A 25,799-nucleotide genomic window follows, 5' to 3' on the forward strand; every position below is an offset into this window, starting at 1 on the left:
ACTAGTCATGTGATCGAAGCTCCAGAATCGATAATCCACATAGATGAATTACTACACGAGAATGTCTTAGGATAATTATCTAAGTGAGAAAGAAATACAAAAATTATTAGACGACAAATTGGTATGTAGCAATTTTTAGGATCCGATAAATTTACTTTCGTGATAATTGAAAAATTGAAAATAGTAGAAGTCCACCAAAAGAAAATATTAAACCCCATAAATAAGTACAAACCAAATAGCACCACTCTTTGGATCAAATCAAACTTGAACCAACCAATCCAATTTGAAAAAAAACCGAACCAACTTAAACTATAATCTAAAACTACCCACGGCATCATGCAATCAGTAGAGAGGCGAGACTTCAAACCCACGACCAGTGGCAACGATGAACGCCAGGGACGGCGGTGATGCAGATAGCGCCGATGGTGGTGATAGATGCAGACAGAGCGGCAACTTGCGAGTGATGTAGATGCGTTGGGTGATGGGTGGTAGTTGGGTCTGAAACTCGGGTCTGGTCTAGTGAACTCGAACAGTAAGAACTTAGCTGGAATGGTGACCCTTACAACAAATGGGCTGGGTGATGGGTGATGGGTGATGGGTGATGGGTGATGATCGACGACGTTGAGTAAGGCAACCGCCGACAAGCACAAATACCACTTCTGACGAGTGAGAATCAAACAGCTGCAAACCTGCACGCAACGCTGGGTTATTGTTGACGAGTGGCTAAGGCTCGAATTTGCAAACACAACTATTTCAACTGGAAGTAGGATGCACCGTTGAAGTTGACAGCTAGGGTTTCGGCAGGGATCGAGGCTAGGGTTTTTTTCCTAGGGTTAGAATTTTCTACTCTTATACCATCTTATATTTGTAGAGAATAATATTATATTTCTCATTCAATATGTGTGTAATTTAGGTCTCTTGTAGATTGAGAAATACCTCTTACAAATATGAAAAGAATAAAGATAATAAAAAAACAAATATTTGACAAATAATATTTTATACACAAATATAGAAATTCCAACAATGTACAACACTCATGTTTGTGCCATTTTTTAAATTAGTTCTTTCTTGGAATGTTTGTGCCATTTTTTAAACTTTCATTGTACATTTCATTTGATTCAATGGAATTTTGCTTACCAAATTGGAAAATATAGATAGATGTACAACACTCATGTTTGTGCCATTTTTTAAATTAGTTCTTTCTTAGAGGCCGGATAAGCATAATATGATGGTTTTTATAGGTGGTTTTAAAATTTCTGTACTTATTTGCTCATGTAGGCCGTTTTACCCTAATTGTGAGTGCATCGACGACAAGTTTGACTTCTCTTGATTCTCATGGAATTTGTAAGTTGCTTCTTAATATCTGCTATATTAGTTCAATGCTTGCATGCATGTGAATTCATGGAAAGTAATTTTTTTTATAATCATAATTATTCCTTTTCTTTTTCCCTTTCAGACTTGTTTAAGCAAAGGTGGATGTTTCTATTTCCCACCATGTCATATGCTCAATGTTTTTGGGTTTCGAATCCAAATTGACTGCCCTATGGACTTTTCAGCTCTCCCTATTTTCTCCCCCGTTCCTTTTGATTTTGATGTTCTTTCAAATAAAGAAATATCAAGTTATCCAGGCCATGGTTCTCTCAATTTGGAAAATGTGTCTGAGGAGAAAACTGAAAAGCCACTTGATGTGGGTTCTTTGATAAAAGCAGAGCCTTGCTACAAAATCATTAAGAACTTGTGCCTCTGGAACCCATCTTTCACTAATATTATTTTGATTTCTAGTCCAATGGGCATGTTAGGACTACCCTTTTTGACTCGAGAGAAGGGGTTCTGTGCAAAGGTAGATGATACTATTTTCGTTGCATTTGATCTTGTGTGGTCATGATAAGTTTCACAGTGCTGTGAATACTTGTTTTCACATACTTTTCATTGGCTTGTCATAGATATATGCGACAGAAGCAACTGCAAGACTTGGAAAGATTATGATGGATGACCTTGTTGCAATGCATATGGAATTCAAACAGTTTTATGGATCTGAAGATGATGGTATCTCGCAGTGGATGAGGCAGGAAGAGCCAAAGCTGCTTCATCGTGCGCTAAGAGAAGTGGCTTTTGGGCAGGACGGAGCAGACCTTGGGGTTTGGATGCCCATGTACAGGTAACCGAGTTATTTAGTATTTCTTCGAATACTTTACATGGACCTTTTAGAGCCAAGCCGGAAAGTCAAAAATAGAAACAAAAGTAATTAGATGGTGATATTGGTGGTTGGGTTCCAGTTTATTCTGATTGGCACGGTTTTATTTTATTATTTTTTGATAACTGAGAATCATTTTCGTATTGTACCATTGTGGTTCTTGTCCATGACCAATGGAAATTAAAGATTTTTCTTTGATTTATAAGTTGTTTTGGTATACCTTTTTCTTTAATGGTGTTTGTGAAACATTTCTCTATCTTTGTCGTAAGAATCACTCTGTCATCTTGCTATTGTTGGTTGGAAGCGTACAATTGTGGTGATTTGCACTTTGATTGTATACTGCATTTTTCTTTGTTCTGTTGCATATAATTACCATGACATTATATTGGCCTTCCTTTGATGGGAATCCTTGAAGCTAAAGCCTTTTGGGACCTTGTTATTGAGAAAGGAATAAGTTATAAATTTAATGTATTTAATTTTAAATGGTTCATTTATTTGGTTTCCCTCCTTGTTGATAACAAAGAGAAGGATGAAAATGCTCTCTCCTCTCTCCTTCTTTATTCCTTTCCTCTAACCAAATTCTTTCCCTCCGGTCTCCTTTTCCTCTTCTTCCAACTAACCTCCATTCTTAACCCTCCTACCAGCCTTTCTTCGTCCCTGCCCATTTAACCACATATCCCCTACTTCTCTGCCCTTTCCGATTACCCCTTCTTCATCTCTCCACCGCACCTCCACCATACTCAACCCACAGTCATGGAAATAAAAAGCTGCAATATTGATGCTCATTGTTTTTGCATCTGTCAAGAGGAGTACAACTTCATTTTGGAAGATTTGAATAGGAATCAGACAGCCACAATCTTTCACAGGCAATGCAGTGGCTAGAAAAGAATTTATTTGACCTCTTGAGGACCAAATTCATGTTTTCTTCTCCAAAAAATATAAGAGGGAGCAAGGTATCACACGTCTAGCCAAATTTCGATCAAAAGCAGGGTGGTTCTTGGAAGTAGCAATTTGGCCTTCTTCAGGTGGAAGAAGAAATATCCATATTCTAGCAAGTCTAAATAAAAAAGGTTGCCATTCCTTTGCTTTAATGGTGAAAGAAAGTTTAAAGATCCCAAACAATCAAATGTATGATGTCTCTTGCCTTGAAGACAGACAGCTTACTATGCATGATAGTAAAAGATCTCCATAAAGCATCACACTCAGATAGAATCCGCCAAGTTCATTTTGTAAGAAGGGCAGAATTTCGATGCTTAAAGTTGCCAATACCAAGACCCCTCGATAATTGAGGGCTGAGATATATCCCAATTCACATTATGCATGCCAACATCACCACGAGAACCCTTCCAAAAGAAGTCACGAACCATCTTGTCAAGGTAATTGATGACAGAGAAGGAGCCTCAAATATAGATAAGTAATACATAGGGATATTAGAAAGGGTAGCTTGAATGAGAGGGTGTCTGTCACCTTTTGAAATATAAACATATTTCCAATTATGAAGCTTGTGATGAATTCTCTCTACCACCGACTGCCAGAAGTTCACAGTGGACTGAGAGGGATGATTGAATTGTGTCGCGAATAGATGGCAATGAGTCACCAAGTGTATAGTGTTGGACAATTACCATTGCATCCCAATCAAATTGAGAATGAAGCTGGGCTGAAATTGTGGAGGAGCTGTGGCCTTGTGGAGTGGCCATGGTTGGATGGATGATGCTTGAATAGCAGCTTTGTATGATTGTGGTTTTGAGGTGACTGCAGAAGAGTTGTTTGGTTGGGGCTGCCCTGGGTATTCTGAAACCAATGAGAAAAAGGAGAACCATCTCAATTTATTTTCCATAGATGGGATGAGGATATTGGTGTGGCGGCCAGAGTATTCCTAGAGAGTGAGCTCAGCAAAGTGTCCATTCTTATTGCTATGTTTTTCAAGCCAAAGGGTGTCACCTCCATCGATCAATTTCCTAAAGAACTTATGGTTACATGGTTCGTTGAAGATAGGATTGAAAGATGAAGCAAGCCATTCAAGAGTCGTCCATGAAACAAAGATGGAATGTGTGTTTGAACGTGTTTGTTTGGTTAATTTGAAATGCATCCCTCTAATTGGCACAATCGGGGACAAAGAGAAAATTTTCCGGTCGGTATGAATTGATCGGGTTATGGCAAAGGAGGCAGTGGGCATAGGAGGCGGCATGGTGGCCGGAGTTAATTATGGAATGGTAGGGGGTGGAGAGGAGAGAGGAGAGAACATTTTTTAGGGAGAAACCATACATATTAAAAACATTATTAGGTTACAAGAAGTATATCAATCAGGATTCAGATGATGAATCAAATGTCAATCTGAGTAGCAAAGATTCTGACTAAGAAGAAGCATTAGCTGAATAGGAATTCACATCGGGTCAATTGGGGGAAGCCTATAGTGTACTTTTCTTACAAAATCAACAACCCCTTGTAAGTGACTTACAAATGTCTCCCTCTAAAATACCCTCTACATTTTCATCTTTAGTAGCAGCATGTGGTTTTCAACTACACGTGAGGTGTCTTGTCAATGAAGATGGTCTCTTGGATTGCTAGGAGCCTCATTGAAACATCCAAAAGATAGCATAGACATATTTGTTACAAAATCAACTTCTGGAACTAGTATTGACCTAAATGCAATCATAGGAGGAAGACAAATTTTAGACCTCGTCCTAATAGTTAATGAAGCAGTTGAAGATTATAGAGCAAAATAGAAGAAGGGATGGATATTGAAGTTAGACCTTGAGAAGGCCTTTGAACGGGTTGATTGGAATTTTTTGGAATGAATTCCCAATATTTTGGGTTTTCATCCAGGTTGGATTGGATCGATGGGTGTTTTCAAAACCCAAAATTTTCTGTGTACATCAATGGAAGACCTAGAGGACGTATTCAAGCCTCAAGGGAATTAGGCAAGGTGATCCCTTATCACCCTTTTTATTTCTTATCATTAGTGAAGTGCTTAGTGCCTTGGTTAATAGAGCACATGACAGGGAACTGTTTGAGGGATTTTTGGCAGGTAAAGATTAAGTACATCTATTAATTTAGCAATTCACAGACGATACCCTTCTTTTTTGTAAGTATGATGAAGCCATGTTAGACATTCTCATTCAAACAATTGGCTTTTTTGAATGGTGTTCGGGGGCAGCAAGTTAATTGGGAGAAATCAGCATTATGTGGAGTCAATATTGGTGAAGCTACTTTGATCTCTACTTCTTCAAGGCTGAATTGCAAAGCAGGTAAATTGCCTTTCATCTATCTTGGCTTACCTCTTGGTGGTTATCCGAAACAACACTTTTTTTGGCAGCTTATTATATATAAAGTTCATTTGAAACTTGATAAATGGAAAAGGTATCTAGACATTCGGTTCTAGCCAACCTACCAATTTATTATATGTCCTTATTTCAAATGCCTTGCTCGGTGAGATCAGAGTTGGAGAGACTTTTATTTAACTTCTTTTGGGAAGGTCAGAAAGGTAGCAAGCTGAATCATTTGGTTAAATGGGAGTTAGCTTCTAAAGCTCTAAAAGATGGTGGTTTAGGGATTGGAAATCTGAAAAACAGAAATACAGTTTTATTGCTTAAATGGAATTGGAGATTTCTTAAGGAGCAGGACTTTTTATGGTGCAAAATTGTTAAAAGCATTCATGGAGTTGATCCAAATCTTTGGCACACTTCGAGTAAGCTTGGTTTAAGTTTGAGAAGTCCATGGATCAGCATCTCAAGGACTTGGAGTCAATTTGGCCCCATTGCATAGTTTAAGCTTGGTAATGGAAGGAATATCTTTTTTTTTTTTTGACAGATTTGGTGTTCTGATATTTCTTTCAAGGTTTGCTTTCCTATGGTTTTTTGCATTGCTTTTTCTCCAAAAGGCAGTGTCAATGATCATTGGGATTTGGTTATTGGTTCTTGGAACCTTTTATTCCATAGGCGGCTAAAAGAAGAGGAGATTGTTGAATTTGAGCAGCTGCTGTGTAGAATTGAGGGCACTAGAATTTCTTTTTTTACCAGATTCGAGATTATGGTCTTTGGATGCTTCAGGAAGGTACTTGGTGAAGTATTTGTCAAAATATTTGATTGCTTCTACTCCTCTTTAAAAGGTGATGTTCAAAGTCCTTTGGAAATCAAAAAGTCCCAAAAGAATCAATATTTTGGCTTGGATTCTGCTTTTTATGGCTCCCTTAATTGTTCTTTTACTTTGCAACATAAGTTGCAGAGTAAACATCTTTCACCCTCGATTTGTCCACTATGTTTAGCCAATTGAGAAGATTTGCAGCATTTGTTATTTGATTGCTCTTTCTCAAGAAATTACTAGTGGAACTTATTTTCTAACTTCAGTTTGCTGTGGGTTTCTGGGAACAATGTAAAGGATAATATTTCGAATGTTTTGGTTGGCCCTTCTCTGTCTTCTAGAGCTCAGATTTTATGGTCAAATGTAGTTAAAAGCTTTGATTTTTGAGATTTTATTTGAACGTAATCAAAGAATTTTCCATGATTATTATAAGGATTGGTTAGACAGATAGGGTTCAATTCGTGTTTTAGCTTTTTCTTGGAGTTCGCAGTCCAATCTCTTTGAAGATTATTCTATTCAGGATATTTGCCTCAATTGGAATGTTTTTGTTTTTTCCCCTATATAATCAAGTATTTTAGATCTATTGTGAACTTTAAAATCTCGTCTTGTATTGGATATGATGAGGGTGCTATGGATGTGTCAACCTAATTGAGATATCTGGATGCATCTCCTAATCCTTAGTGGTTTATATTTGGTTCATGTCACTTTGTATTTTGAGCTTTACTCTTTTCATTATATCAATGAAAAGTTCTATTTCCGTCAACATGAGTGCAACTCAACTGGCACCGTGCTTATTTTATCAACCTTGAGGTTAGAGGTTCGATTCCCCCACCCATTATTTAATACAATACCTTTGCCAGAAAAAAAAAAAAAAAAAGAAAGTTCTGTTTCTATTTCAAAAAAAAGATCTACAATGCATTATTTCATTTGGAACTCAAATGGTTTTTGTTGGATCTCCTTGGAAGCAGTTGGTAAATCAGAAGGCTATTTGGAAGCTTTTAATCTGTTTATGGAAGGGATTATTACTTAGCTATCTTTATATCAGTATGGGGTTCTTGGCTTCCAAGTTTAAAATATTAGTTCTTAGCTTCGATGGCTAAGTGGGGTTGGAATTTTGAAATTCTCAGCGTGTTCTCTTGGTTAGTTGATGATCAATGTTGTCTTATTTTCTTTGGAAGGTGCTTTCAATCGGTCTGTTGGAAGCAGCTGATTTCTTCATTGGGTTTGGAATTTCATCCATCATATTTAGATGGCTCTTTGTTATTTCAAGTTCAATCTTTATGAGATGTTGCGGTGGAAGCTTTTCTTCTATTTGTTTTGGGCTTTTTCGAGTTAAAGTCATCCGAAATATGTGTTCATCTTGAGAACTGTGTTCAATTGGATCGTTTTTTAATTTTTTTCTGAGTTTTAATAATTTGGTTCTACACTTATATTGGCAAGTTTGAAATTATTATTTTGTTTCCTCTAATGTACTTTGAGCATTAGGTTCTTTCATTATATCAACGAATAGTCTTGTTTCCATTCAAAAAAAAGAAAAACAGATAATTTATTTCAAATTAGAAAAAAGGTATAAATGTAATTAATTAAAATGTAGAAGGATAAATTTGTCTAAAAGAGTTGTTTTCGGATCCTGGCTTTTTATATATTATAGATATAGATTATTGATTCCTTTGATAGGAGCCTTTTAAGTTAATTACCAAAGACACTAAAGTAAGGAAGTCACAACTCAAAATCAATGCATTTGTGCTCATTTACTGTTCATAGATGTCCTTGGATGTAATGAAGAACCTTTTTCTCAGTGCAGCTGACATTAAGGATTGCTTGCAGAAGGTTGAAACTCTTAGATATGGGGAAGAAGCATGCTATAATGGTGCGCTAGTTATAAAGGCATTCAGCTCTGGTCTTGAAATTGGCGCTTGTAACTGGACTATTAATTGCCCAAAGAGAGACATTGCATATATTTCAAGTTCCATCTTTTCTTCCTCTAATGCAATGGATTTTGATTACCTTGCTCTTCAAGAGGAGACAATTATTTATTCTGATTGCTCATCTCTGGAACTTACGAATGATGTAGAGAACAATACAAGAGTACCACTTATAGACAACTTATTGGCGCTCAGGTATTCTATGCTTATGCTTTGAAATTGTATATTGCACTAAAAGTCTAGTATTTTTCTCACTCTTTTGGATAATTCATCAAATATTTTCCCTTTTTGTGTTTTTTACTAGTAATGAGGAACCTTTGGCTAATTTATTGTGTGATCCTGCTGAGACCATGGATGAATTAGAAAAACTTTCATTTATCTGTTCTTGTGCTATCCAATCCGTTGAATCTGGTGGTTCAGTCCTTATTCCTATCAATCGATTTGGTTTAACCCTACAACTTCTAGAGCAGATATCAGCTTCACTAGATTATTCAAATCTGAAGGTTAGTAAATTCTTTTCCTTCTTTCTTTTTTAGATTTGAACAGCTTATGAATGGTTAAACTCTTATTTGGGCTACAACTGAGTTAATGTTGTCCAAACAGTACTCTTTAAAATTCAAATGTAAGCCATAATCCTTCGTACCGAGTATGCAATTAATTTGTGTAGGTTCCTATATATTTGATTTCTTCTGTAGCCGAGGAGTTGTTGGCATTTGTCAATGTTATACCAGAATGGTTATGCAAGCAAAGACAACAAAAGGTTTGAATTTGTTTGTTTAGTTGTTTCAATGTACTTGGAGCTTTTAGTCAAATTAGAATGGTATAATGTTGCTCTTACGTAATGGTTGGTGTTGCAGTTATTTTCTGGAGAGCCAATGTTTGCATTTGATGAGCTCCTTAAAGAGAAAAAGCTTCAAGTATTTCCTGCTGTTCATTCACCCAAATCATTGTATGGTTTAGCCTAAGCTTTTTTCTCATCTTCATACGCAAACACAACAAACAATCTATAAATTTCGTGGAAATGACATGTTTCAATTTTACAATTGGGGTAGTTCAATTTTCATTTAGTTTTTAAGAACCGGAGTAATTGAGATGAGTACTTAGGAATGTGGGACTATCTAGTATGTGCCTTTGAAGTGTTCTCTTATTTTACCAGTTATCAGAATTAGAGTCAAGGAGATCGGGTTGTGAACTTGTTTACTCTGTGGAGTGAATAACTATTTTCAAATCTTGTACTAACCTTTTTCTGTTTATTATAAATAATTATTAATAGCTTAGAGGCACAAACTTTTACAGATAACTTCTGTTTTGTACCTAGATAAACTTTGAAAATTGGACTTTGTGTAGATTAAACTGGCAGGAACCATGTATTGTATTTTGTCCTCACTGGAGCTTACGACTTGGTCCGGTGGTCCACTTGCTTCAACGTTGGTGTGGGGATCCTAGCTCTTTACTTGTTCTAGAGGTGCTTATGATCATATATATGCACTTACTATTGTTTTTTACTTCCAAGATTACATATCTTCAGTGGTTTTGATGTTAATATTGCACATATAATATGCAGAAGGGACTTGATATTGAGCTTGCTCTCTTACCGTTTAGGCCAATGACTATGAAGGTCCTTCAATGTTCATTCCAATCTGGTATAAAGTATGTTTCATTTTTCTACTCGTTCACTCTTGTCCAATATTATTCTGCACATACAGATTGAGTTGCTTTATGTGAAATATGTTGTTTTCCACTTCGACCTTTCCTCCCTCCGGACCTCCTTCCGAGGAAGAAAAAAAATGTGATGCCATCTTCTGTAATCAATATTTTTGCCTGAAGAGAAGATTAAATTTCACTTGTTAGTCAAATAAACTAAAAAACTTGGAGCTCTCAAACAATTGTTTGTAGTATTCCTGTGGAGTTGAGAGCTTTTAATAAGACACTTGGCATGAAGGAGACCAAAACTAAGACTCTTCAAGGTTTTGAACTTATGAAATTCTTGGGTTCTATTGGTTAATTTTCTTATATCTTGCGCTTGTATATCCTATTTTGAAGGTTGGAGAAGGTACGACCGTTGCTGAAGGTCTTGCAGCCAAAAGTTGCCGTGGTAGTGTATTTATTTATAATCATTATCATCTCTATTATTCTTGAGTTTATATATTTTCTGGACCGACATTTGCATCCCGTGTTTTACCTGATGTAGCTTCCTGAGAATTTGAGCCGGCTGATCAATACAAATACAGAATCATTCACGGTCTTTTCGTACTCTGAAGGCGAAACCTTACGTGTACCAAACTTGAAAGACAGTTTAGAATTAGAGATCACTTCAGACTTGGCTACGAGTTTCTGTTGGCGAAAGTTGCATCAAGGAAATATAAACATCGCAAGATTGAAAGGAGAGCTCTCATTAAATTGTGGGAAATTCAAGTTGTTCCCTGAAAATACGCAAGTAGACACGGAGCAGAGGCCACTAATACACTGGGGTCGGCCAGATTTGGAAAAGCTTCTGACTCTGTTATCGAAGATGGGCATTGAGGATTCTCTACAGCCAGAAATATCTGATGCTGAGTCGAGCAACGTTCGTGTAATACGCATACATGATCCTACTAGAGGTGTGATAGAAATCCAGGAGTCGAGGACTATAATTAGTGTTGCTGATAAGACATTATCTGCTCGAATTTTCGATGCTCTAAATAGTGTCTTGGATGGAGTTTAGCAAAGACTCGCCTACTTTTAGCAAATTTACCTTGCACCGGATGGGTATGACATGAAGAGATGAAGTTTGAATCGGAATGGCACAACAAAGTTTCTTGTTCGTTTTTTCTTGGTGTGATATAAAAGGATAAAAGTGCTATTTAGATATGAATTTAAAAGTCGAATAACTGATTATAAAAATTTTATAGCTTAGGATTGTATATGGTTATGATTGATGAAAGTGCATATGTTGTATTTGTGATGGAATTTTTAACGTGTTTGATGGCAAATTTAGAAAGTGAATTTTAATTTTAAACTATTACTGGAAATATGTTTCTATGTTTAATCTTTAAAAATAAAAAATGAAAAAACTAAATGGTTGTCAAACGCCAATTAGGTCTAACTATTTTCCCTCTCATTTTCTCATCCATAATTCTCACCCAATGTGATCACTTTTCCTCTTTCTTTAACTTCCGTCTTTTCTCCTATTAAAGTGAAAATCCATCCATTAGCGGAAGACAGAGGAAGGTCGAAAGGATAGTGCGAAAAAAAAATCCACGAAGTGAAGGATGCAAAGAAATTGACCTCCCAAACATTTAATGAGAAAAAAGAAATAAACCTTCAAATTTATACAATTTTTTCTTAACGTTAAGCCTCCAAACTTTCAAACCTGTAGAAATTTTATCCTTGAACATTTAATTTTCAAAAATTAAATAAAATTCAAAGTCCCAATTTTCCAGGAGGATCTGTGAGGAGGAAGAAGATTGTTAGAGCTTTCATCTCATAGAGACAAGTCTTAGCACACTTCGGATAACCACTATCGTAAAGACAATTATTTACTTTACACGAGTTGTATTGTTTAAGAATTTGTTGCATTAACTTAATCCAATAAACTAAGATCAAAACTTGTTTAATGTAACTTGAACAGTATGTGGTAGACATACAAGTGGAGCATATTCAAGTAATAACCTAAAAGGTTTGCAATACATAGATAAAGTTGGGTGCCTTAACCTAGTGACACTGTGGATACGACCCACTTTGTAACTGTTACATGGGTTGTAAGTGTTACAGACGACATGTGGAGACATGTGAGTGAGGGTATCCTGTATAAAGAGTTTATATAAGACTAGACTGCGAAATGATTGGTTTCTCTTTATAACACTGTTACCGAAGGAACTCTTATACAAGAGTATCTATGAGCAGAAGCGGATCTTTCCAATTCATCGTGACAGAATTTCTACACATACATTCTAACACATACATTCTAACATACAGATATGCATTGATTACACTAAATTACTGACATGCTTAAAGGATAAAAACAAGAGATTGATAGAACTTACTAGTTGAAGATTTCTTCACTTGAAAACTCGTTCTCTCTACAAACGAACTCCCGCTCCAGCAAGTAGTTGTCTAGCAACACACCGATCGCCTACATGAATAGCTTTGTACGAACAACAACAACGGGGATGACACCACCACTCGAAGCCCTCGGTATTTTCGGAGTGAGAATCCAAAGAATGGGTTTTGATGGAATTGGTAGAGGGGAGGAGGAAAGGCTGTGTACTATGATCAAGCAAGTGGGAGAATAGAAAGACTATCGTATAGTCGGGTGCTTGATCGTTTAGTGCGGGGTACACGATCGTGTAGGCTAAGTGATCGTCTATACTATCGTTTAGTTATGCTCAAGAGCTAAGCGATCATTTATGAAAAGGTAAGCGATCGTTTAGGAAAGTGCGGGCTATCATTTAGGAAAGCGCAAGCGTAGGTGTGCGATCGTTTAGTGAACGGGCACTATCGTTTAGGCTCTCAAACACTAAGCGATAGAAGACTTTCACACCGTGAGCGATTATGCGTGTGCCTTATGAAATGAAAACTATTTTCTTTTTATTCTTCAGTTACTAAAACTGAATTGAACTTCCCACTAACGCACTAATTTGGAGAAAACGCCGGCCAATTATCTCATAACTGTCCAATTAATAAAATAATAAATATAATCATATTATATTCATAACAAATAGTTTGATATCATATATCAACTATAGTGTTTTCTCCTATACTTGATATAAATCATATTTATATCCAATTTCCTTCAAAAAAAAAAAAAAAAGTATCTCATACATTTAGTCAATCATATCTATATAATTAACCAGTTCAATTATATCATATATAATCGAACTCCCTCTTGTCAATTTGAACATTTCAAACTAACCCAAAAACTGATTCTCAACTTGTATCCAAGCTACCAAGGGGACCTTATGGACCTATGGCTTGAAGCTCCAACGGTGACTAAACTATTTAGCCACGAGATCCACCATCCGTTAACTGCAAGACATTCTATTGAAGACCGACGGCTAAACTTTTCTTACTACAGATATATTTCTGTGTCCATCGGATATAACCAATCATGAGTATGATATGAAGATGCTTGTAAGTACAGTTGGACCAATTTACCATTTTGCTCTTGTAGTTACAGCTCACTCCTTAAGTACCATTGATCCCTCTAATGAACAATACAACATAGTCCAACTATGTGAGAACACCTCGGGCCATGAGAATGTGTGTGGTGCCACATCGTTCAAGTCCTGGAATCAGCCCTTAAAGGAGCTATCTATCTACTTACCCCTACTTTAGGGAAGGAGTGAATTTTATCTTGTGTAGCTGAGTTCCTAGCTCCCAAATAAGACGAATCCCTAAAGTGGTAGGTTTGAGTTGGTGGCCTAGCCACTCACACCCATGCAAATCAAAGGGTCACCCTCAATGGCAGGAGTTCCCAACTCACTCAAGATTGAGGTCATGTTACCTATGTCATCCTAGTGAAGTGAAGTCTCTGTCATGAACGGTGTTATATAACGAGACGTTAACACTTCGTGGTTAGGTCTTATACAAACTCTTTGTATAGGACGCCCCCACTTGCATGTCCCCTCCACGAATGATCAAGATTAGACCATCTGTGACAAGTCACAACTCTTGTAACTATTCCACAAAGCAGGGTGCATCCATAACGTTACTAGGATAAGGTTTTCCTCCTATATCCATATACTATAGACCATTTTGATTATCACTTAAGATATGATCTACTTGTATATTGCCACATACATGCTTAAGTTACAAAAAGACAACCAGAGATTTTAGTTTATTAGTTTGTAGTAAAGCAAATAATGTTGAATCTGACAACCCTAGAGGGGGTGAATAGGGTTTAATTAAACCTTTTTTTTCTAAATCAACCCAATTATACTTTTTATAAATAATAAGAAAAATTCAATTTATGCAACAAATAAGATGACAAAAAATGTGATAATTTAATTCTATCATATTTTAGCAAATAAATAAGAACAAACTAAAACATATAATAAATTGCTTAAATTAATTGCAAAAATAAAAATGAAAGAGTTAGAGAAGAAGACACCGTAATTTTTATAGTGGTTCGGTCAAACTCGACCTACTCCACTCCCCAATCGCCTCTTGGGATTTTGAATAAAATCTTTCCGACTCTTTCCACATATTAGAGCCCAATCGTTACACCACCGTTCCTTTTACGGGTTCAAGAGCAAACCCGATCCTTTCCACAGTTTAGGATCAAACCGTTACAAATGTTGGAATTTTTGAAGAACACAATACAACTCTCACTAGAGTAGATTTACAAGTTTAAGCAACAAGTTTATCTTCACAATACAATAACACTCTCTCAAGAATAAGATGAAAAGAAAAAAAATTTGGGAACTTAGAGAGAGCAACAATGGAACTTTTGAGTTTTGAAGGATTATGAAATGTAAAATTTGTTGGTTTAAAATTTGAAGAGGAAGATGGTTTATATAGAGATGGAAAAATTTTTAGAAACCACAATTAATTTGGACCATTCGATTTTGGAAAAGAAAAATCAATGGTGAAGATTTTAAAATAAACTAGTCGTTAGATACAAACAAAATATAATATTAAATTCCTTTTCTTTTGAAATTCATTTTCTTTTTAAAATTAATCCAAAAAATAAAAAAAACATACCATGTGTCAAAAACTAGCCGTTAGACACAAACATAAAATAATGTTAAATTCATTTTCCTTTTAATTCATTTTCTTTTTAAATTCATTCTTTTTAAAGTCAATCCAAAAATAAAAAATATATAATGTGTAAAAACTAGCCGTTAGACACAAACATAAAATAATGTTAAATTTATTTTCCTTTTAAATTTCTCTATAGACTTGTTTCGGTCATATTGTCTTCGTTTTAGCTCTGATTTAAGTGATTCAAGAGGTGTTGGAATCGTTGTTCCGAACTCTACTCTATGGACATATTAAAACACTATGGTTTTCAGTAATTAAAAATTGAATTTGTTATCATCAAAACATCAAAAAGAAATATTTATATAAACCAAAAAACCAACAATCTCCCCTTCTTAATGATGACAAACCATTCAAGAAAAATAGCTTGAAATACATGTAAACCATATGTAGCACATTATAAAATTCAACATATCACCATAAAGATCATTCTTGAAATTCACTCAAAAAAATAAATTCTCCCCCTAATTAATACAATCAAGATCATAACAAATTTATAGCATATTTTTCTTAAACTTCTCCCCATTTAGAATCATCAAAAAGAATAATTAAGAAAAATTTAGAACTACATAAATGTTTCCCTTAAAAACATGAACATAAATTTAGCACAACTCCCCCTAAGAATATTAACACATGCTTTCCATATCTCTCCCTATCAAAATGCCTTCTAAAAGATTTAATAAGTAAAATTATAAAATCAAGAGGCATCATAACAAATAATACCGAGCTCAAGCCTATTTTTGCAAAAGTTTTCTTCATTCAAAGGCTTGGTAAAAATATCCCCTAAATGATTATTAGAGCCTACAAACTCAAGAGTAATATTATCATTTTGCACATGCTCTCTATTAAAGTGATGCCTAATATCAATATGCTTAGTCCTAGAATGATGTATAGGATTTTTAGTCAAATTAATAGCACTAGTATTATCACAAAATATAGGCACATTATCAAACTTTAATCCAAAATCACAAAGAGTTTGTTTCATTCAAAGAATTTGAGCACAACAACTGCAATATATTCCACTTTGATAGTGGATAAGGCAACCAAATTTTGCTTTTTACTAAACCAAGAAACTAAGGAACTACCAAGAAATTGACAAGTCCCACTAGTACTCTTACGGTCAAGTAAACTACCCGCAAAATCCGCATCGAAATATCCTACCAAATTAAATTCAACATTTCTAGGATACCATAAGCCTAAATCAATAGTACCAAGCAAATATTTAAAAATTCTTTTAACGGCATGTAAATGTGATTCCATAGACAAGATTGAAATCTAGTACAAAGACATACACTAAACATAATATCGGGTCTACTAGCGGTTAAATAAAGTAAAGATCCAATCATACATCTATAAATTTTTATATCCATACACTTACCTTTTTCATCATTGTCAAGCTTAGTGGATGTGCTCATAGGAGTTTTTGCAATTTGACCTTCATTGAATTTGAACCTTTTGAGCAAATCCCTTGTGTATTTTTCTTGACTTATGAAAATACCATCCTTGAGTTGTTTGATTTGGAGTCCAAAGAAGAAGCTAAGTTCTCCCATCATACTCATCTCAAATTCACTATGCATACACTTAGAAAATTCTTCACACAAAGATGGATTAGTAGAACCAAAAATAATATCATCCACATATATTTGTACTAAAAGCATATTGTTCTTTAGTCTTAATAAAAAGAGTAGTATCAATTTTACCCATTTTAAATCCATTCTCAAGCAAGAAATTACTAAGTCTATCATACCAAGCTCTTGGAGCTTGTTTTAAGCCATAAAGAGCATTTTTTCAACTTATAGACATGATTAAGAAAATCAAAACTTTCAAACCCCGAGGTTGTTCTACATAAACTTCCTCCATTATATAACCATTTAAAAATGCACTTTTCACATCCATTTGATACAAAATGAAATTCTTATAAGAAGCAAAAATAAGCAACATTCTAATAGCTTCTAATCTAGCAACGGGTGCAAAAGTTTCTTCATAATCTATTCCTTCCTCTTGACAATAACCTTGAACTACAAGTCTAGCTTTATTTCTAATGATATTTCCATTTTCATCCATTTTATTTCTAAAGACCCATTTAGTTCCAATTATAGAAGCATGAGAGGGCCTAGGGACTAACTCCTAAACTTTATTCCTTTCAAATTGATTTAATTTTTCTTGCATAGCTAAAATCCAAAATTCATCATTTTCGGCATCTTTAAAACTTTTTTGTTCAATTTGAGAAACAAAAGCAAGATTATTAAACATATTAAGAGAGGAATGAGTTTTCACACCTTGTTCGGGATCACGAAGAATTAATTCTTTAGGATGGGAAGGAGCATACCTCCACTCTTTAGGCATGGATGAAGAACCAACTTCATTCTTTTCGATTAAGCTCACCTCTTGCTTACTTGAAACAATTTCTTTGCCTTTGTCACTAACAAGTAAATCTCCAAAATTTCCTTCTAAAACATCACTATAAATAGGCTCATTAGAAATAACATTGCAAGATTCATCAAATACTATATGCATAGATTCCTCAATTACTAAAGTTCTTTTATTGAAAACTCTATAAGCTTTACTAGTAGAGGAATAACCAAGGAAAATACCAACATTCGTCTTAGAATCAAAATTTTCAAGTTTTTCTTTGTTATTCAAAATAAAACATTTGCAACCAAAAACTTTGAAATACCCAATATTTGGAATTTTGTTATGCCAAAGTTCATAAGGAGTTTTATCCAAAGAAGGTCTAATTAAAACTATATTTAAAACATAACAAGCGGTGTTAACATCTTCCACCCAAAAGTATGTAGGTAAACCATACTCATGCAACATCGATCTAGCAAATTCTTGCAAAGTACGATTTTTCCTTTCAACTATACCGTTTTGTTGGGGAGTTCTTGGAGCGGAGAAATTATGAGAAAAACCATTTTCTTCCCAAAAAGTTTCAAAAGCATTGCTATCAAATTCTCCTCCATGATCACTCCTAATTTTAGAAATCAAAAAACCTTTTTCATTTTGAACTCTTTTTGCAAAATTAGAAAAGCTTTTCAAAGCATCATCCTTATGTTTTAGCATCAAAATCCAAGTAAATCTTGAAAAATCATCAACTATCACAAAGGTATAATAGTTCCTTCCAAAACTAGCAATTCTAGAAGGGCCAAATAAGTCCATGTGTAATAGTTGAAGGGGTCTAGTTGTAGAGATTATATTTTTAGATTTGAGAGAGGACTTAGTTTGCTTACTATTTGACAAGCATTACAAACTTTGTCTTTTTTAAATTTAAATTTGGGAAGACCTCTAACCAAAGAATTCTTGGAAATATTTGAAAATAAGTGCATGCTAGCATGTCCTAGTCTTCTATGCCATAACCAAGAATCATTATGCAAAGTCGATAAACATTTATCATTAATAGGACAATCATTCAAATCAATAGTATAAATATTATCATCTCTATTTCCAACAAATATAACTTTTCTATCACTAGAAAGCAAGAAAAATCTCATTTTATTTTTCCAATTACTATAATTAGTACCATTAAAGAAAGGAGGCTTTGTAATAGATTGACTATCGGTAAAAGAGATAAAACCTAAAGTTTCCATAGCTCAAAAACAATTAAGTTTATCAAGAAATAAATATTTCAAGAAGAGCAACCCGATACCAATTGTTGGATCGATATGGTAACCCTAGAGGGGTGAATAGGGTTTAATTAAACTTTTTTTCTAAATTAACCCAATTACACTTTTTATAAATAACAAGAAAAATTCAATTTATGCAACAAATAAGATGACAAAAAATGTGATAATTTAATTCTATCAAATTTTAGCAAATAAATAAGAACAAACTAAAACATACAATAAATTGCTTAAATTAATTACAAAAATAAAAATGAAAGAGTTAGAGAAGAAGACACCGTAATTTTTATAGTGGTTCGGTCAAACTCGATCTACTCCACTCCCCAAGCGCCTCTTGGGAATTTGAATAAAATCTTTCTGACTCTTTCCACGGATTAGAGCCCAACCGTTTTCAAGAGCAAACTCATTCCTTTCCATGGTTTAGGATCAAACCATTACAAATGTTGAAATTTTTTAAGAACACAATACAACTCACTAGAGTGGATTTACAAGTTTAAGCACTCAATAAATTTATCCTCACAATACAATAACACTCTCTCAAGAATAAGATGAAAAGAAAAGAAAAGAAATTGGGAACTTAGAGAGAGCAACAATGGAACTTTTGAATTTTGGAGGATTATGAAATGTAAAATTTGTTAGTTTAAAATTTGGAAAGGAAGATGGTTTATATAGAGATTGGAAAAATTTTTAGAAATCACAATTAATTTGGACCATTGGATTTTAGAAAAGAAAAATCAATGGTGGAGATTTTAAACTAACTAGTTAGATACAAACAAAATATAATATTAAATTCTTTTTCTTTTGAAATTCTTTTTCTTTTTAAAATTAATAAAAAAAAACATACCATGTGTCAAAAACTAACTGTTAGACACAAACATAAAATAATATTAAATTCATTTTCCTTTTAATTCATTTTCTTTTTAAATTCATTCTTTTTAAAGTCAATCCAAAAATAAAAAACATACCATGTGTAAAAAATTAGCTGTTAGACACAAACATAAAATAATGTTAAATTTAAATTTTTTTTATTTTAAATCAATCCAAAAATCAAAAGTCCATCATATGTTAATCTCTTAATGATCCACCATTCAACCAATGTGCTGCCATATGTCTATATGCAAATGGTCTGGTTATGTCACGTCATCCACCACGGTATTTTCTCTATAGATTTGTTTCGGTCATATCGTCTTCGTTTTAGCTCCGATTTGAGTTATTCAAGAGGTGTTGGAATCGTTGTTCCGAGCTCTACGTTATGAACATATTAAAACATTAAGATTTTTAGTAATTAAAAATTGAGTTTGTTATTATCAAAACATTGATTAATTAATTAATTAAAATTAATTAATTTGAGATTAAGGCCCAAAAAGCCAACAAATAAAACATCCAGATGAGCAAAATCAAGAAGTGAAGTAAATACAATATATTATACATTACAGGCATTCGTACAAACTGTTTACAAACTACAGAATACGAGACTTTAGGGCATCAACCCAACAGTTATTTGAAGAGATTTACATTTCACTAGGATGACCACAGATGACTTGATCTTAATCCTAAATGAGTTGTGAACTTCTGTCTATGAGGACAATTCTTTGATTTGTATGGGTGAGAGGCCAGTTTCGTCGACTCAATATGCCTACCATTTTGGGAATTTCTCCAAGTAAGGAGTTGGGAACACAACTACACAAAATGGAATTCACTTCTTTCCATAGTTAGGGAAAGTAGATAAATTGCTCCTTTAATAGCTTATTTCGAGTCTTGAACAATGAGACTTCACCCTCTCATTGGCTCGAGAGCGATTAGTTTATAGTTGGACTATAGATTGTTTGTTCATTAAAGGGGTCAGTGATACTTAAGAAGTTAGATGTAACTTCATGTGTAAAATAATAATTTGTCCCATATGTAGTTATGAGAATTTTGTGAAAGGTCAACTTACTGTTATTTGGTTAATCCATGATTGCAGAAATATATCAACAGAGCAAAGAGTGCAGTTGTTCGATATTTAGTGAAGCGACTGACAGTTAATGAATATCGATTAATCTAATTAAAATTTTATATCATTGGAGCTTCTAATATGTAGGTCCATAAGGTCCCCTTGTTAGCTCACTAAGGATAAAAACAAGGAATAGTTGTCTTTGAAATAATATGAGTTATTCAAATTATTTAAGGGAATTTAAGTTATTAATTATATTAATATGATTAATATAAAGTATAATATATATTGATACATTATAATATGTAGTTAATTATAAATATTATTTATAGTTAAAACTATATGATATGTGAGATAATTATTTGAATAAGATTCAAATATTATTTATATAAATAAGAGATATATAAATACTATAGGTTAAAATTTAATGTGAATGTGATCTATATTAAAACTATAAGCTATAAGAGAGAGTTGCATTTTAATATATCACAATGCATATAATATGGTTTATTGAATAGTTAGTATATTATATAAGTATTATATATTAATATTAATTATAATATAATATTATTAAAGTTAAAGTTAGCTTCCCATAGGGGAGTTATTCTTGCAGAATGTGAGAGGGAGTCAACTCCCTCTCCCCCACTCTTCTCTTTTATCTATGTTTTGGGAAAATACTGAAGAAAGAAGTGGTAACACACTGAGAAACAAAAATTCTCTCTTCTTCCCAAAAGAATTCTCTCTTATAAATTCCCTCTGCTAAAAAGATTTTTGGAGTCTACACATCCAATTTCTTGTTCCCATAGAATAATAAGACGATTGGGTGGTCGTGTTCTCAAGTTTTGGTTGTTGCTTATTTTGTTCGAGTGTAGACGAATTGAGGCTCGTGAATGATGCGAAACGTGCAAGTATATGTGGTCAAGTTATAGTATCTAAATTGGTGTGAAAGGTCAAGTATCGTCCTTAAGTTCATCAAACAATTGCTACTTATTTATTTAGGATCGAATCAATTTTAACTAAGGAATTGGAAAAGTAAATTTGAGTGACTTTTTATTCAATTGTGAGAAAACTAAATAACGAGAAAAACCAGATGTAAATATCAGAATAAAAGAACGTTTTAGGGTGTTGATTTCGTTACAAACTTCACTAGATGATATTTAGTTTGGAAATGGAATTATGCAAAATAATTTACCTAAGTCTAGAAACCTAAGTCCAAATTATTATCTTTCGAGAGCAATTTTTTTCTCATACAATTCTAAAAGATAACTAATATCGTGATATCAAATTAAGACCAATTGCATTAAACATTGTCATCAACAACTTTTATTATCTTCCTAACTATGCACATGATCAGTTAATAGCAATTCAATATTATAAGTCCGATTAAACATGTAATCTATCGAATATATAGAATGCGTATAAATCCTAAATACATATTATAATTACTAATTACAGTGTAGCACAATACATCTTATGCTCGTATTGCCTCCTTTCCCAAATCCCCAAAAAAAAAAAATGCGCTTAAGAATATGTTCATGAATATTTTCATTTACAACGTAATTCTTCCTTTCTATCTTTTAGTATCAACAAATTAGATTATAATCACCAAATCCTCCCTATATACTTTTATTTATTTATTTTGAATTAGTATCAAATCTTTATTTTGAAATATCACTTTATTTCAATTTCTACTTATCTTTTCTTTTTTTTCTTTTTTATAATTAGTATAGAAATCTTTTAACAATGTAATTAGTATCGAAATATGAAATCATGTTTTAATTCTGAATTATAAATACATTGTAATTATGTTCACGTTTGTTCACAATATTCTTATTTAATGGTCATCATATCTATTTGTAGTTTGTTGTAATTATAGTATATGTATTACATGATTTCATATTTAATTCATATGACTATCTATGAAGCACATATTCTTCAAAAGGAACTAAGAAAGAGGTAGAGAATCGGTATCAGTTACGTATTTGATACGTTTTTAAAAATTTTCGAATATATATATCCCAATCCAGATACGTAAAAGGGTACAGCAAGACCAAGAATTGACATCTTGGGCTAAATTTTAAGCCCAACAGCCCAATAGCTCACTGGTTCACCTAATTTCATCATTTTCATTATTATTATAATTTCAATTACATTCAGCCTCAGCGGAAAAGAAAAATAACTATAAAAATAATAAAACTACTAAAACTGAAATTGATCAGAAAATTAAAACAAAAAAAAAACCCTAAAAATTAAAATTATTCCCTCACGACTCACATTCTGATCTTTATCTTCGTATCTTCCTCTTTAATGACTTGTGGCGACACAAACCCTAAAACCATTTCTTTTTCAACGAGTCTCCCTCTTCTCTGCAACAAGTCTTCCTCTTCTCTTCAACGAGTCTTCCACTTCTCTTCATTTTCATTCTTCAATGAGTTTCAGTCGAGTCTTCCTCTTCTCTTTGTCTTCCAAACATGTCTCAACTCGTTGTCGACCGCGCCTCAACTCAAAGCTCTTCCTTTCCACCAATCAGTTTTAATCTCCAAGCTCTCTTCCTTTTTTTCACTCTCTTTTGAAATTTCCTTGGTTTTAAGTTTTTAACCGTAATGGTGGATCACATTTAGTTTTTTTTTAATGTTAAATATAAATATATATATATATATATTTAACATAAAATTATTTTAAATAACAAAACTACTAAAAATATTTACAAATAATAGTAAAATATCATAGTTTACCGACGCGATAGACTACTATATGTGTCTATCATATGATAGACACATATAGTCCTACGCTATGATATTTTTTCTTATATTTTGTTATTATTTATAAAATTTTAGTCCATTTTTCTATATTTGAAAACAGTAGTAATATAATATAAAAAATATTTAAAAATGATGTATCCTTAAATCTATCTTTATCTTAGAATCTTCGTATCTAATTATATCTATATTGCATATCCGTATTTATGTATGTACGAGACCATATATAACCACCGAAAAAGATATCTCTCTCAAGCATGATATCTAAAATCATTTAGAAAATATATAAAATCATTTTTCTGATTAAGTTTTTATTTTATTTTTCAATACTTTTCTTATTTCCAGCTTTTTATTTGTTTTGTGTTATCAATTTTTACGGCTTTTAAGATTTCACAGGCCCACTTTTTTTTTAATCTTTCTTTGTGTAAAATCATTTCTCAGCAGTATTATTCTGACATTTTTATATATAAAAAAAAATGAAAGATATAAACTTAAAAAATAAATAAATAAAAAATAACACTTACAAGCCAAAGTCATTCCCAATGATTTGTAACTGAAAATAGTGAAGTTTGAATCAATCAAAAAACTTGTCCCTAAATTTAGCAACTAAACACACATAAAATTCTCCCACTTGTGGTTCTAAAAAAATTTATACAATCTTAAACCCCTATATAAGAACAACATAATCACATTTTCATCAACAACTCTCATCCAAACTCATTATTTACTTCTTTTTTCTAATCAATCCATTTTTTTAATAGTGAAGTGAGATAAAGATATGGCGGATAGTTCTCAAAAGATGAGCTATCATGTTGGAGAAGCCAAAGGCCAAGCTGAAGAAAAGGCGACCAATTTAATGGAGAAGGCAAGCAATGCAGCTCAATCGACAAAAGAAACAATACAAGAGGCAGGTCAACAGATGATGGCAAAGGCTCAAGGAGCAGCGGAGGCTATCAAAGATGCTACTGGCTTGAACAAGTGAATTACCATTTCATTTCAAGAATAATATAATGCACAAGTTTTTCTCCTTTTTATGATTCTTTTTTGTTAGTGAGTTGTTTCTTTAATTTCTCCCTTTTTGGCTATAAGAGAGAACCGTGAGATTCATGATTTGTCTATGGTGTTTTGATCTAGAAAATATTGTTGGAGAGATAACTCTATATTTGATGTAATAGTTCTTTCTCATTATATTTAATTATATATATTCATAAGATTTTCTTACACTAATGTTGGATGCTTTATGTGTTAGGTTTAAAACTTTTAAGGTTGATAGGTTAATTACTTTTTGTAATTATAAGGATGAAATATGTACCATCAACCTCAAGATCAAAGGTTGGATCTTCTTATTCAACGCATACATATTATAAATAAATATATATATATATATTCAATTAATACTATTTTATCAACAAATGATCAAATACAGAACGTCTAGGTAAATATGCATATTTGCAACTTAATTTTAAAACGATAGGAAAGAAATAAAATTAAATTACTTCAATTTCACTGAATTAGGAGTGAAGTTTAAAATAGAAAAGAAACTATATACAATTAAATCAAATCTTCAACCACCGAAGTGCTAATTTTCTTAACATAATTCAGGTTCTTTCCCTTAATTCGGGCTTGCATTGCAACCCTGCCCCCCCTATGTTGTGCTTACTTCATTACCGTATTTTTCCCTTCCCAACCTTAAATTCTTCTACTTCTTCATTTATTTTCATTTTTGGACTTCATCTTGGCATATATGTGGCTAAGGTAAGTGATTTTCTGGCTTAGGGATAAGATTAAACTTATGTATCTTGGTTGAGAGACTTGTTAATCTCAATTAGGGTTTGAATTTGTGGTTTGCTTATAACTAAGTTCTAAATTGCCTTGGGCAATTTCTTTTGTAGCATTCAAAGTCATCTATCAAGAATCTAATTAAGTTATCCAAACTGCTATTGACTTAGTTTATTTTCCTAAACTTGTGTGTTTGATTGATTAGGCCGCTATCGAAATCGGTTAATTGAACACCTAGACTAATTAGCTAATTAATTAGTGCATTAAGATGATAGTTATAGTCTTCCATGTAAAAGAACCAAAAATAAAATCTTGCATGCAATTAATCCTTAGAGTTCCTTTAATTGAATTTAATTCCCTTTTATTTTACGCTTTTATATTCAAGCTATTTAAATTCCTTTGTAATCAATACTCTCAAACTCTTATGACCTACAAATTTATCGATTAACTAAAATTTTAAGATTCTTGTGGAGACAATTCGATCTTGTCACTTATATTATGTTATAGTATAGGTACATAGATTTATTTGATCAGTGAGAGTTTGTGGACAATGACACTATCAAAAAGCATAAATCGCAACCTTACAACTAAAATAATGGTTAAAATGTGTTTTTTAGGTTTAGTGTTAATTTCAAGCAGCAAAGTCAAAAGAATAGGTCACATGTTTTTTTTTCCTTTTAACAAAAATTACTTTTTTTATTTTTATTTTTTTTTTTAAAAAAAAAAGCCACTGGGGATATTTGGCTTGTAGGTAATCAAATTTGAGCA

At 33.0% G+C, this 25,799-nt stretch overlaps 1 protein-coding gene and 1 pseudogene across 2 annotated transcripts; both read left to right on the forward strand.

The window, feature by feature from the left end:
• Positions 1-250: 250 nt before the first annotated feature.
• On the forward strand, positions 251-11,148 carry LOC120079739 (integrator complex subunit). 2 transcript variants are annotated; one of them, XM_039034095.2, is made up of 12 exons: positions 251-832; positions 1,279-1,344; positions 1,457-1,840; positions 1,944-2,158; positions 8,074-8,394; positions 8,504-8,702; positions 8,867-8,959; positions 9,057-9,148; positions 9,547-9,664; positions 9,764-9,849; positions 10,243-10,294; positions 10,391-11,148. In XM_039034095.2, exons 2-12 carry the CDS (start codon positions 1,336-1,338, stop codon positions 10,901-10,903), a joined length of 2,082 nt encoding a protein of 693 aa, XP_038890023.1. In that variant the 5' UTR covers positions 251-832; positions 1,279-1,335; the 3' UTR covers positions 10,904-11,148. The 2 variants fall into 2 exon arrangements, with proteins under 2 accessions (XP_038890023.1, XP_038890024.1); XM_039034096.2 differs by lacking the exon at positions 1,457-1,840 and having other exon boundaries at positions 312-832.
• A 12,882-nt stretch (positions 11,149-24,030) lies between these two features.
• Positions 24,031-24,234, forward strand: LOC120080541 (stress-induced protein KIN2 pseudogene; annotated as a pseudogene).
• Positions 24,235-25,799: the final 1,565 nt, after the last annotated feature.

This window comes from Benincasa hispida, chromosome 6, assembly GCF_027475165.1.
Source record: "Benincasa hispida cultivar pf3 chromosome 6, pf3_genome.v1.1, whole genome shotgun sequence".
NCBI lineage: Eukaryota > Viridiplantae > Streptophyta > Magnoliopsida > Cucurbitales > Cucurbitaceae > Benincasa > Benincasa hispida.